Source organism: Mangifera indica, chromosome 1 (genome assembly GCF_011075055.1).
Source record: "Mangifera indica cultivar Alphonso chromosome 1, CATAS_Mindica_2.1, whole genome shotgun sequence".
Lineage (NCBI taxonomy): Eukaryota > Viridiplantae > Streptophyta > Magnoliopsida > Sapindales > Anacardiaceae > Mangifera > Mangifera indica.
The window spans coordinates 28,731,901-28,745,851 of record NC_058137.1 but is presented as its reverse complement, the minus strand read 5'-3'; the positions used below and the strand labels follow the sequence as shown (position 1 = coordinate 28,745,851).

Sequence of the window (13,951 nt, the reverse complement as noted above, 5' to 3'; positions counted from 1 at the left end):
TATTTGTTGTTGTTGTAGTACTAGGTAAAAGATTGGGTGGAAGATATTCTTCCAAGCTGTCTTCTCTTGCTGTCTTCTCTTTCCTGCTGGCATTAGAAACAAAATATTGGTGCATTATGCTGTTTAAACTGCATTTATTATATTATTTTCAAATCAAATTAGATTTTTAATACATAATTTTTGAATTAATTATGTTAAATTCAATCAAATTTCAAATTTCAAATCCAACTTAGTTTGGGCACACACTCAATTACCATCAAGCAGATTACAAATTACAAATTACAAAATCCACAAAAATGCCAAAACCTCACTAATAGCCAAGCACACCTATTTTTGACATATAATCTCAGCCGTTCATCACTGAAATGATCAAACCAATGAAAACCATACACGTGTCCTTGATATTTGATGTTGTAATGTAATTGTGTTACTACTATTACTACTTATTATATCTGGGTCTACTTAGATTAGGCCCCCCCTTGCCAATCCCACCACCCAGAGCCATATGATGAAACCCACTTGAGCCGTACATGTGTCCTTGATGAAGCTGATGACTTCCATGCCCCATCATCATCGCCATGCCATAGTCACCCATCCCACCACCCGTACCCGGAGGCACGTCCTTGTCACGCGCCACCTTCTCCCCCTCTATCTCTCTAAACCTCTGCAAATAAACCTTGAGTGGCTCCACGTAATCTTCAAAGCCCAAAGTGGTCATTGCCCACAAAAGATCATCGCCATTAATCGTCTTCCTCTTCTCTCTCTGGCACTTGTCCGACGCCTCGCCCGTCACGAAGCTTATGAACTCCGACACACATTCTTGTACGGTCTCTTTAGCGTCTTTAGATATCTTCGCGTTCGCCGGCAGAGCCTTTTTCATGATCCTGCTCACGTTTGCTATCGGTAAGAACCGGTCTTGTTCCCTCGGAGACAACTCCGAGGTTGAGTTCGCACCAGCGTTCTGAGACCTGTCTCTTTCCCCGCCTGACTCGTTATCTGAGTCCGCCATTGAAAGATGAGTTTCTGAGCTTCTGAGGCTCTTCCTTTCGATAAAGAGTACTCAAATTTCGCTCCCTTTCGATGACCCTTTGAAATGGTGAGTTGTTTTCAGAGACAGTTTTTGGAACAGAGTGTTTTCAGAAACTGTTTTTGGATACGAAATCAAGGGTTCTTACTGCATGAAACATGCAAAAAGCAACGAATTTCAGAAAGTAAATTAAGAAAAAAAAATTAGTTACTGAGAATTATAGTGAGTTCTGTTCTTTGAGAAGCCATGGATTGAATTAAAAACAGATTTAAAAAAAAATTAAGAAGCCATTAATGAATCTACAGAGCTTGAACCAATGAAACACAGAAGGCAAAAGATGACAAGACTGAAACTTGATCAATTAAACAGAAAATTTTTTAAGTGATGGAGGAAGAAACTGAAGAATTGCGTTGAAGGGCTACTGAAAATTGTAGAAATTCAGATGTTGAAGCCGTTTTAAACGTGAAAATTTTGGGAGCTTAGGGAGTAGGAGTTTGGGTGGGAGAGAATGAGCTGGGACCGTTGGATTAGGGGGATAATAACGACTAAAGATTTGCCACGTGGCAAAATTTAGACTGTTGTTTGTCGATAAGTATGTGTTCGTACTGGTGGATTTTAAGCCATCCGACCGGTCTTGTGGTGGACAATCTGGACCTTTGATTTTATAACATGCGGTATGTGTGACCATGATTTTCACTTTTTTAACTTCGTCTAATTATATATTATTTTATTATTAATTTAAAATTATTTACTCAAAAAATAATATATATCAAATATATATATATTTAAAATAAATACACATAATTTTATTAAATATAATTATTTTTAAAAATGGTAGATACATTTCAAATTTATCAATTATATATGATTTTATGGAATAAATTTTTTTATATTATTTTCAAAAAATTAATCTTATTCATATATATACACGGTAGATAGTAGAATTTGAGTTTAATCGAATTGAGCATAAATATGGGTTGATTTGAATTCAATTTGAATCTTATAAGGTCAATTCAAGTTTAAGTTCAAGTTTGTTCAAATTAGTTAAAACTTTCATCGAAGATTGTTGACAAAATAAATAGTATCATCGCAATGATGAATAGTTTAATAAATGAGATAAACAATATTATCAGAGATAAATTCAAGTTGAATACGAATTGAGCTATTGAACAAAAATTTTAATTCAAATTTATCTTGAATCAAGCCAAACAAAGTTAGTTTGGTTTAAATCTAATCCTAATGATAAAAATTAAATAATCAACTATGTTTTTATTTTTTTCCCTATATTTAAAATTCGAATCGAACTTTGATCTTATTAAAGAGTTGATCTAATTGATTAAGTAAACCGAAAATGTTAACATGACATGATTAAAATTTTTAAACAGATTTTAAATTATGTTAATATGAACATTTTTGTTGGATCTATTTAATTCAACGATTAAATCACAATCTAACATTATGTACTTGGTTCAACCTTACGTCAATCGAGTCTGATAATTAAACTAAGTCTTAACTCTAACATAACTTATATTTATCATCTACTCTAATTAGAATTATTAATATTATCTAAATTTTAAAACATGTGTTTTTTATAGTACCCTTTGCAGAGATTTTTTTACATAAACAAATCAAAAAAATCTTTAAACTAATTTTATTTTTTTAACCATCAAATTATGATCCTAATCCACCTAAGATTCTTTGAATTTATGCACCCCAATTGGCACTTGAGGCAAAACCTCAAGTGGTGACAATAACATGTCAATCAACCTCTAGTATTAATCATTTATATAGGTTTAGCTTTATAATCACCCAATTTGAAAATTGATTACAACTCAACAATTCAATTAGAAATCTAGAACCCCAGACTAAACATTATTAAAAGATAAACCCCATCTGCAATCCACTTAATCCTACTTGAGTGGGCGGTTGGATTCAATCCTCACCAAACAACTTGATTTCAATCTACCATTTAGTTCGAACAAATTGAATTTGAAGTAAATATTTATCTCAATAGTTTAATTCGAGTTTAATTTATTTATTTTTTAATTATATTATTCATCTCATTAATGATATTGTTCATTTAATTGATAATATTATTTAATCTATTGACGATCTTCTTATTATAATATATACTAATTTAAACGAGTTCGAATTATATATTTTGAATTTAAATCAAACTCAAATTAATATTAAACTAAGTCTAATTTGAATCCATTACTATTAATAAATAAATTATATGTATAAATGATAGATAAATATTAAAAAATTTAAACTTAATTATTTATTTGATTCTTAATTTAAAAACTTTTAATTATACCACAACACATCATTTTATTTAAATATTTCTTTTTTAATTAAACAAGTGCAAAACGTCAACTGAGTGCTGAGTGCTCCACTTCAAAGTAGTGGAGCAATTTGTCTTTACTCTTCTTGAGATATTGACATTTTAAGCAGCCTTGGTTATCTTTCCCCCAATATAACTTTTTGTTCACACAGGTATTTTCTGTCAATCCCTAAGGTTTTGTGGAAATATGATAAATTCTCTCAAGTTTCAGAAACTAAAACTTGCACCCTTAATGTTACCTTTCGTCAATAGTGGTTTAGCTTTGACCGCCATTGACTAATAACTCAATTGTCTTGTCATCCCTAAGGTTTATTGAACTACTAACATTCGGAGGTGATAACTTCTACCTTCTCAGGAATTAGAAATTGAAATTGACACCTTTAATGGTCTTGTTTGTTAAATATTTTTAACTTTGACATAATTTTTGGTAGTGTTAAGTGAAAAAACGAATTAAAGAATATGATTTAATAATTCAAAAACCGAATTAAAAATAATAAAATAACTTTATTAATAGAAGTAAATATGTGTCTTGTTTTATAACGTAAAGTTATAAAATGGGTTTATTGCTTCGAACTACGATAAAAGGTGGTTTGTCGATGCTAACATCTGATGCAAAAGTTGTTGTTATTGTTGAGCATTGATTTGACTAATGTTAGTTTTACCGGATATGTAACATTGGACTGGTTGGGGGTGGAAATGTTAGTTTTGTAAAACCGAAGGGTTCAACTGTCATTCAACTAAAGCAAGCAAACCGTCCCTTGGTTCAAATCTAAATATCTATAAAGTTGGAAGAAACTTTGTGGACCAATTCATGTCAAATTAATAGTCAATCAAGCAAGCAACACATCTGAAAAAGGTTAAACCACTGCATAATAAATTCAATCTTTTTCTCTAAATGATGCAGCCCTATGCATAAGCTTGAAAAAGACAATGAATTTTTGCATTAAATTGGGTAAAAGGAATCCTTTCAATTTGGTGTGGTGGACTGTTTTTTAACATTTATTTTCATCCTATTTGAGTGGCCTTCCTGTGTTGTGAGTTTGCTTTTTTGAATTAGGCAAGAGAATTTCCACTTGGGCTAAATTCCATGTGGGTTGAAATTGATTTGAATAACAAATTTAATTCAAAATTAATAAATTAATATTTAAATTTAGTTTAAAAATAATTTTTTAAAATATTTTCTCAATGGGTTCAATCTCAAATATTTAAAACCATTCAAGTTCAATTTATTTAACGAAAAAAAAAAACTCAAATTTAATTAATAGATCCAAATAGTTTTAAAAAATATCTGAATGTACACCCAGTCAACTTAAATTAATTTAAATTAAATTGGAGTGAAAGACTGGCTCTTTTCTGAATCAAGGTGTACACGAAGTGAATCAATTTTATATTATTATAAATTTGAAGGTGATGGATCATTTTCAATGTGACGTGGATTTGACATTTGAGACGAAGAGCGTATTGTGTTAGAGGTTGGAGTCTTGTCAGGAATTTTCTTCCTCTTATCCCAGCAGTGGGTCAACTGTCACAGTAGCAAACATTTTCACTTCACAATTTACTACATTAGCCTCCATCTTTTTTTGTATATCGATTCCATTATCTATATGGGAACAGATTAAATTGAAATTGAAATTTTATTTTCTTAACCTTGAACTTATGAGGCAGGCATTCTCATTGCATCAAAGTTCACCTTAGTTAATAATGTAAATGAATTCAATTTAAATCCAATTTAAACATATAATATCGGTTCTTCTCAAATTTATCTCTTATCATTTGAATGAGATTTTTTTAGATTTTTCAAATAAACTGCCCTTGGTGGTCCAATGATATAACATTAGTCTTTTCACTCTAGTGGCCATTAGATTTTTTTTTTTTAAAAAAAAATCTAAGCCAAAAAGTCATACACCCACCATCTATCTAGACCCAATTTCTTCCAAGAACGGCTTCCATGAGTGCTCCACAAACACACATAGATTCAACATGTTGAAGAAACCCCGAGAACAGCTCACTTGAATAAAAAAGACAATAATTATTATTGGCTATGGATGTCTTAATGATTTTAATATTCGAGATTAAATGCAGGCTGCTCGAAGCGCAAAAGACATTCAATACACCCAAACTAGGGGTGGATTCCACCATAAAGAGTTGAGCTTGAGGGCTGTCTCTGCTTTGGTCAAATCCATAACAACTCAAACTGGTGCAAAATATCATAAAAAATTACCAATAAGATAAACAATGTCACCAATTGAATAATTGGTATCATCCATTATTGAACAAATGAACTCATCTCAAACCTAACTACCAAACTAACTCTTAACTCAAAATCGGCTTATTTGAATTAATTCAAATCGAATCCAACCCGAACATTCCCATGAAACAACAATGGCACTGTGCTCAATGGTAGGATCAGACAAGATGAGTCCCAGGCTAGCCATCAATAGGTCCCATGCTTCAGCTTATGCCAAGTTTCTAAGTGGCCCAGGTTAGATAGAAAATCATAAAAAACAAGATTGAATGTCTAAGTTTTATACTCCACAAAAGGTCAGTTATAATTCCTACAGATTATGTTATTGTGTACACAACATGCAGCAATTCCGCAGCACACAAGGGCTTTTGAGTAGTGCCATCTCCTCTAGTTTCCACTAATCTCTAGCTTTATCCCCAGCAAATTAATACTAATTATAAATTACAGCCAGCTTAGAACAGACTAAACATTACATTCAGGTACAACTAAATTCAAAAGAGGGACCAAAAGGCATACATAGCTACAATATTTCCATGCAGTCATGTCATCACTGATCAGGCTTCAACCTCTTGGCCGGTGGACTGGGTTTCACCTTTCTCGGTATCACCTTCCCCATCTTCATCACCTGCCTCATCAGCTAGTTTGGTGAGCTCTTCTTGGATCATCAGCTTTATAGATGACTTCCTAGGAGTGAGATCCATGTCAAATCGTTGAGCTGAAAAATGATCAAAATTGCCATTACTTAAAAACTTGTTAATCGGCATTCTGATTCTGTATGTTTCAAGGTTTTCATCATTTTGGGTTTTCTTGTAAACATCACAACACTAACAAATCTTATCGGATTTAAAACATTTTCTAAATGGCCTCAGATTATCGAAGTGGGCCAATTATAGATTTATGTATTAAAGGAGAGACTAAAACAACTGATGCATTATATATAATGCTTTTGGGGTCACTTGAACAAGTAAAGCTTGTTGCAAAGAAGCACTATAGTTGTAAGCCACAAATTTACAAGTTCCAGACCATTGCCATCTGATGAAAGGAAACTCCAAAAGGGTCATAAAACCAATGCAAACAAAAGAAGTGATAGTGCATACCAAGTTGTTTCAGAATGTCAGTGAAGGTAGCCTGAAAAGAAAAAGAAAAAAATCAACTTAGCTAAGACAACTCAAGATCGTAAACTACCGCATGTCAAGAAGCAGGAATTTTGGCTACATCTTTATTTTCCTTCAGTTTTCAGAAATAACTTAGAATTTAATATATCTATAATAAACTAAAAGTGAACCGAAGTGATATTAAATCTTACTGTATTGAAGTCCACTTCCTTCAGAATTTCACATATTGCATCCCTCAAATCCTCATCACTTGGCCTCAATTCCTCCTCCTTGGCTTTTTCCTTACCTTTTGAAGCTTTTCTTCCTTGAAAAACAAAGCATAGTTTTCCAGCATATATTAGAAGAAAGACAAATAATAATTAAAAAACAATTGAAGTTACGAAGAAATATGTTATTTTACCAGGTTTTTCCTTTGGTGTACTTTTTGTTGGAGTTGAAGCCTTTTCCGTTGTTACCTTCTCATTTTTCCTCTTTCTTGAGAATACCTTCGGGCTAATATCACTGTCTTCATCAGCCTTAGATCGCTTAGATGGTGCATTCTTTGGTGTTCTTTTCAGTGGTGGACTGGACTTGCCAGTAACTGCGATTTTCTTGGTACTAGCCTTTCCAGCAGATTGCTTCTTTTTAGTAGTGGTCTTTGAACTTCGTTTGCGTTTCCTCACATCTTCTTCAGATTCTTCCTCGGACTCACTTTTGTCCTCACTTTCAGAAGGCTCAGGCATCTCATCATCAGAAGGCTCGGGAACACCATTTTCTTCTTCTTTTTCCTCTTCTTCAGATTCTTCTTCTTTTTCCTCCTCCTCCTCTTCATCAGACTCCTCAGAATCAGTACCCTTCTTCTTTGAAGCATCTTCAGTCTTTCTTCGACTCTGCCATAAGCCAAAGAAACGAGAAATGACTAATAGAACAAAAAAAAAAAAAAATACAATTCTTGCATGGTATAAACTCTCTGATCTTCCTAATTTATTTGTTTCTCAGCTTATTTCATTAGTTCCAGCTATAAGCTGCAGATTATCTAAAGATGAAATAATTCTGTTACCATTAGCACAAAAATATCAGGATAGTAGGAGTGATCTACCTTTTTTTTAACTTTACTTCAACCCCTTCCCAGACATTTAATACAACCAAAGCCAGCTAGTACCCAGGGATGCACTATTTGGCTAAATACAGTATAAAAAAAGGCTTTAAAGTGTGCAATTTTACCCATTATACTATGATGTAAAAATCAAAACCACCTTTCTGATTTTAATTGTATAATAGTACCTTTGCTGAACGTTTCAAAGGTGTGCTCCCAGATGTTGAATTTTGTTTGCCTGCCCGCTTGCGCTTCTTGCTTGCTCTTGACTAAATTACCAGCAGAAAAATCCAAGTAAAAAACATGCCAGACCAGAAACCATAAATATATGTTAAGCTCAAATTTCAGTATTTTGAAGCAACAGACCTCTTTCTCAGCAAGCAGCTCTGTAGTTGTGGCATGGGGAGCCAACAAAAAGTCTATCAGACTTGTGACAATATCTTCCTGCACTTACAATTTTAAGCTCATTAAGGCAGCATCACCTGATATTATAACTTTGCACATTCAAGCAAACCAAAACGATAAACCCTCTTCCTAAAAGAAAATTTAGTAAAATGGGACCATGGATGAGACCACACAGCAGCTGGGAATTCTGTTCACATGTTTGTGTACAAGTGCTGAAAACAGAGAGAGCAGTTAAACTAATTTGCAAAAACCAATAGTTTCTTTTCCTCAATAAAACCAGTGAAAAAGAAGCCACTGTGGATTTAGTAATAGGGCTACAGATTTTGTCTAGAACTAGCATGCAGCATTAGAAAACTCACAAACCTTCCTCCTAGTGTTCTTGGAAATTGGAATGTCTAGCACATCACATAATTCCAGCAACTTCTCTTTGTTACACTTGTCGAATTTTTCTTTCACTTTAATCTTTTGCTTTTCCTGCAAGAACAAATGAATTAGAACAATCCAAGTGAATGATATCCAAAATTTCATGCCACCATGTCACATGCCGAACCAACCAGTTAAATTCTACAAAATAATTTTCTAAACTTAAAGCCCTAAGATGTGCTATTTTTGAAATAGAAAAAAAATATTAGAAACAACAGAGTCTCCTTAAAAATTGCAGTTTACCTCATTTTCATGCCACACAAAGCCAGAAAATCGAGATATGTTGCTTTTCACCTGAAATGCCTGCAAATGCAAGGAATGAGAATCCCATAAAAAAAGTCTATCTAAGTCAATAAAATCGTCTGCAATAAACAATAAACACAGAGCCCCAAAACCATTCTTTTTTTTTCCTGGTATTTATGCAGTGCGTAAACACTTGCATCTGTCTCCTACATCCTGGTCACTGACTACAATAGACAAGATTCTAATAAGAAATCGACATCGAAGCAAGTTAAAGAAGTACTCTCAAATTACCTTTCCCCTTCTTCCAAAGAGAATTGTATGAAGCAGTCTGAAGGTGTCATCAGTTTTCCTTCGAGATAATTTAAACGCCACTAAAGCAGAAAACATATTAAGTCAAATAGTTAATCCACTGTTCTGCATTGACATACATATCTACATGGATAAGATGCAAAAGAGAGAAGTTCCAATGGTTTTACAAGCACTTTGATAACCTGGTAAACAAGATTTATGAATGAAGAAATGGAAAACATGCTAAGAAAAATGGAAAAACTACCACCTCAATAGAATTGTAAACAAACAACTATCCCACGATTGATCATTTGATATCAAATATTGAAAAAAACTTAATATCATTCGCAGGACCCTTACAGGGCTTCATACAAATGATAAGTGTATCTCTCGCCCATATGAGAGGAAACTGGCAAAATATGTTCAGTATAGACATCCATTGAGCTATTTTCATCCACTACATGGGTCAATCTAAAAGACATCTGAATCATTATGACTTCCACATTGTGCCCAGTCTACACCACTGAAGCTTTTTGAGTATTGAAGTAAATCGACATTTCAAACATTCACTTTGAAAGAAGAAAAACCTATTTAAAGTTCCACAGCATCATCTAGTGGTTTGTTCATACACTTAAACCAATATTTCATTTAGAATTTTTCCACAAATTTAACATGAAATTTACACAAACATAGCCAGTACAAATCCAAAACAAGAGATAGAAGCCATACCATTAGGAATATCTTTCAATGGGGTACCACGTCCCTGCCATTACAATGTTACATTCCAGTTAAATATTTATGGAATCAAACAGATAAAATTTAAAATAATAATGAAAAACCTTTGCAATTTGGAATTCCTTTACAACATCTTTCTCAATGGAGGCCACAAGCCTTTCAACAGATTTCCGCTCCCGCACGGGGCGATCAGTAACAGGAGTCCTTTGCTCAGGCTCCTTAACATCTACTAACTTTGACTTCTTTCCTTTAACTTTCGACTCACTCTTCTCTTTCCCAAGCTTTGTTGACTCTTTCAACATTTTACTTTCTTCTTTCTTATGGTCTTTCTCCTTTGCCTCAACAGCCTTCTCATTTACCTCCTCTTGCTCACCATTCTTTTCATCATTCTCCTCATTTTCTTCTTTGATAGCTTCAGTTTTTGGTTCCTCACTTCCTTTGTCCAATTTTTGTTCGGCCTCTTCCTTGACTTCTGGGTCTTCCTCCATTTTTTCAGTTTCAACTTTCTCATCAGTTTTCGCAGCATCTTTCTTATCTTCCTCCATTTCTTTCCCCGCATCAGCTTTCTTATTTTCTTCAGTGTCATTCACTCCATCCATTTTCTTATCTTCTTCCAATTCTTTAACTCCATCACCTTCAGCATCTTCTTCCATTTCTTTCACTCCATCATCTTTTGTATCTTTTTCCACTTGTTTGACTCCTCTGTCTTCCTTAATCTCTTTTTTCTCACCCACAAATTCTACTGGTTTCTCCACCGGGTTAGTTGTCCCATTTGCTGCCACCTCAGGAACTTCACTCTTTGTTTCTTCCTCACCCATATTCAATCAGATCAGAGTAAATGCTAAAACAATAGAATTCCCTTGTATGCCTACTCAATCAAGCTTGATAAGTTGCTTCCTCAACCCAATGGCACAAAGAGCTGCACAAAAAGTAGTCAATTCTCCATCAAATTCATATCAAGACAATGGAGTATCTGACTATGAATTATTTAAAAAATCTAATACACTGCATAAAATGCTGATAAAAACAACTTAAAACATCCAAACAAGATCTACAAAAGCTTCAACATGCTCCCAAATAGGCAAAGCCAACAAAATTGAAAACACATGCAAAAAAAAGTCTGTTTGGTTACTGAGAAAGTTATCCAAACTTCGAGAAACCGCTTATACCGAAATTTTAGGGTTTGTTTCTCCCCATTTTTTTCCGAATTCAACTATACCAAAACTAAAGAACAAGAGTATCAAGCTGAATTTCGAACAAAAATTCAACCTATTCACACCCCAGGCCATAAAACCCCTTACTTTGCAAATTCAAACAGCAGAATTTTCTCTTCCCACACTTTCTCAGCAACCAAACACTCCCTCAACACCAATTTCACCATAACTACAAACAGCGACAAAACCAACACACCGAAACCCTATTCTTAACCTGGAATTAACACAAACACCACAAAGCTAAAATCTTAAAAAAAATACACATAATATACTAAAAAACTAAAAAATAATAACACAAATTAAAAGCCAATAAAACCTGAAAACGCTAAAATTAAAAACACTTACAGAGATTTAAAAAATTAAAATTCAAATCCCGCGAGCGAACAGGACGCTGAGCTCCTCCCCACTTCTCTTCCAGTGTTTGACATTTTTTTTTAATTATTATTTTAAAAATCAGATTGGAACATTTTGTGAATTTATTTATTTATATAATTCGGACGTGAAATCCGGATTTGAAATGTAGTTAATTACCACGTCGGATGGAGGGAGGAGTTCGAGATGAGGAAACTGATGGACGGTTGAGATTCTATTTGGAGGGCATCTAGGTAATCTGACGGCTGTGGATCTATATTCGTTTCAGTCTTCTTTAGGCATCTAGGGGAATGGCGGGGTCCACGGGAAGAATGTGATTGGTGGTAATGAATTTTAGAATTTAATTGGAAAATGACAATTATTATTTAAAATTCTATTTAATTGCAAATATGAATCGAATTTTATTTTTTATCTTTGTTTATTTAATATGTCAAGCACATATTTAATATACCTTAGCATATACAATATTTATTATAATATATGATATATTATAAAAGAAAAATAATATATATTTTAAATAATATAACATATATTATTGATACAAAATAATATTTAAAAATAATAATATAATAGGGATATATTTGAACAATTTTAGAAATTTAAAAATTTTTTGTGATACTTTTTTCAAAATAATAATGTGACAATAATAATTTTTAAAAAATTATATCCTATTAAAAAATAGATTTTTAATATTTAATATAATACATAATCCGACTCTCATAATTAACAGTTTGATTGGTCAATCAAAACTCAAACCGATCTAGATCTAAAAATGTCAGTTAGGGTGCGTTTGGTTGAGGGATTTTAAGATTACCTTGGTAATCTATCTTTTATTCCCTTGTTTGGTTTGTCAGTAATAGAAGATTACAGTAATATTCTATTACCAATGCTGACGTGACAGGTAATATAGGTGGTAATCTGATTACCATCTTCACCTTAGGTATTTAAAGATTATTGGGGTAATCTTGAGTTTATTATAATTATATTATTATTTATTACTTTTTTGAGATAAAAATAAATTTATTTTTAATTAATATGACAAATAATATAAAAAATATTTAAAAATAATTATATTCAAGGACATTTAAGTAAAATAATTTACTAGTAATCTTTTATTATCTTTAACCAAATACAATAATTATTTATACTTATCAAATTTTATCAAACATAATAATCATTTATACCTAGTAATCTATCTTCAAGATAATCTTTTTATTTTAGTAATCAAATATTATCCAAATCAAACGTCCCATTATGTTATGTATAGTGAATTCCTCTATAGAAAAATATTAGGGAGAGCATCAAAAGCCATTTTATGGCGCCATTTTCATGCGATTTTGAAACCAGTCACGAGGGCAATAATAGCCCAGAAGAAGAGTTGACTATGGATTGGATCGTGTTGTGTTTAAGTTCTATAAAAAGACAAACCACCTCAATGCTAGACTTGGAGCACACGGGCTTTATTTACGTGAATAAAGCAACAAAAATGTTAAATATTTAAAATTATAATTTCAAATAATTTTACAATTTTTTGTTTACCTATGGATTGCATCAGGTCAATCTATTGGGCATGCCCTTAGGTTGTGTTTGTGGCCAAAGGACTATTTTCCACCAAAACTATACTGAATTTTCAAAGTTTTTCTCGTTAATTTTGATAATCTAAAATACTCATTTATGAGTAATTAAACAAAAAATTTCTCTTCCCAAATACCCAACTTAAGTCTGGGAAGATGATTTCTCTTCCTAGACGATGTCTTTCGATGTCGAATGAGTTGGGGTAGAGTTGAAACGGGTCGTCGGTAGAAGAGAAATCGTCTGGAGAGAGAGATGACCGACGATGACGTCAGAGAAAGTGAACGAGTTTTGAAACTAAACCCTAGGGAAGAAAATGCGATATTTTCAAACTTAACTTAGAGAATAAAATATTAGTTTTTAAACATTTAGGGGGAAAAATAAGATTAAATTTTCAGTGGTTAAGGTTCCGTTAAATTTCTTTGTTTTTTGGGGGGAATAAAATATCATGAGTGGATAAATGGTATTTTCAAAGTTAACAGAAAACTTTGAAAATTCAACATAGTTTGGTGGGACATAGTCCTTTGGCCTGTGTTTGTTTGCTTTTGGGGTCAGCACGGTTCTACACCACCTCAACCTAAGAGCCTCCACATGATGGCGTAACCTAAGAATTAAGAAGAAAAAAAAATCTAAAACAAGACACACAAATTGTTACAATATTAGGATTGGATTTTTTTTTTTTAAAATCAATTTTCAACAAAGTTCATTGAGACTAGCTTAAAATTAAGAAAGTTAATTTGACACGGTGAGTTAAAATTCAAATTCAATTCAAAAATATTTACGGTGAGTTAAAATTCAAATTCAATTCAAAAATATTTGAACTCTATATTTAATTTAAATTGATTTAAACTGAATTCATTTTATAAAAACAAGTACAATTCTTTATTTAAACT

The 13,951-nt window shown here is 32.6% G+C and overlaps 2 protein-coding genes across 3 annotated transcripts; both read right to left on the bottom strand.

Moving 5' to 3' along the window:
• Positions 1–189: 189 nt before the first annotated feature.
• LOC123213015 (nuclear transcription factor Y subunit B-3-like) lies at positions 190–1,505 on the bottom strand. Its single transcript, XM_044632329.1, has one exon. It carries the CDS (start codon positions 1,007–1,009, stop codon positions 440–442), a length of 570 nt encoding a protein of 189 aa, XP_044488264.1. The 5' UTR covers positions 1,010–1,505; the 3' UTR covers positions 190–439.
• Positions 1,506–5,869: 4,364 nt separating this feature from the next.
• On the bottom strand, positions 5,870–11,584 carry LOC123220437 (protein DEK). 2 transcript variants are annotated; one of them, XM_044642657.1, is made up of 12 exons: positions 11,460–11,584; positions 10,005–10,819; positions 9,895–9,928; positions 9,169–9,248; positions 8,878–8,937; positions 8,575–8,685; positions 8,173–8,250; positions 7,995–8,075; positions 7,132–7,600; positions 6,923–7,035; positions 6,714–6,744; positions 5,870–6,331 (listed from the first exon to the last, which is right to left on the bottom strand). In XM_044642657.1, the coding sequence occupies exons 2-12, from the start codon at positions 10,716–10,718 to the stop codon at positions 6,171–6,173; spliced, it is 1,932 nt and encodes a 643-aa protein (XP_044498592.1). In that variant the 5' UTR covers positions 10,719–10,819; positions 11,460–11,584; the 3' UTR covers positions 5,870–6,170. The 2 variants fall into 2 exon arrangements, with proteins under 2 accessions (XP_044498592.1, XP_044498600.1); XM_044642665.1 differs by lacking the exon at positions 11,460–11,584 and adding an exon at positions 11,202–11,220.
• Positions 11,585–13,951: the final 2,367 nt, after the last annotated feature.

Coding starts and splice junctions, on each gene's coding strand:
- LOC123213015 (XM_044632329.1), bottom strand. CDS start 1,009: ATGGCGGACTCAGATAACGAGTCAGGCGGGGAAAGAGACAGGTCTCAG.
- LOC123220437 (XM_044642657.1), bottom strand. CDS start 10,718: ATGGGTGAGGAAGAAACAAAGAGTGAAGTTCCTGAGGTGGCAGCAAAT. Junction 9,929..10,004: donor AGGAATTCCAAATTGCAAAG/GTTTTTCATTAT, acceptor TTGTAATGGCAG/GGACGTGGTACCCCATTGAA. Junction 8,938..9,168: donor TCTTTGGAAGAAGGGGAAAG/GTAATTTGAGAG, acceptor TTGCATTTGCAG/GCATTTCAGGTGAAAAGCAA.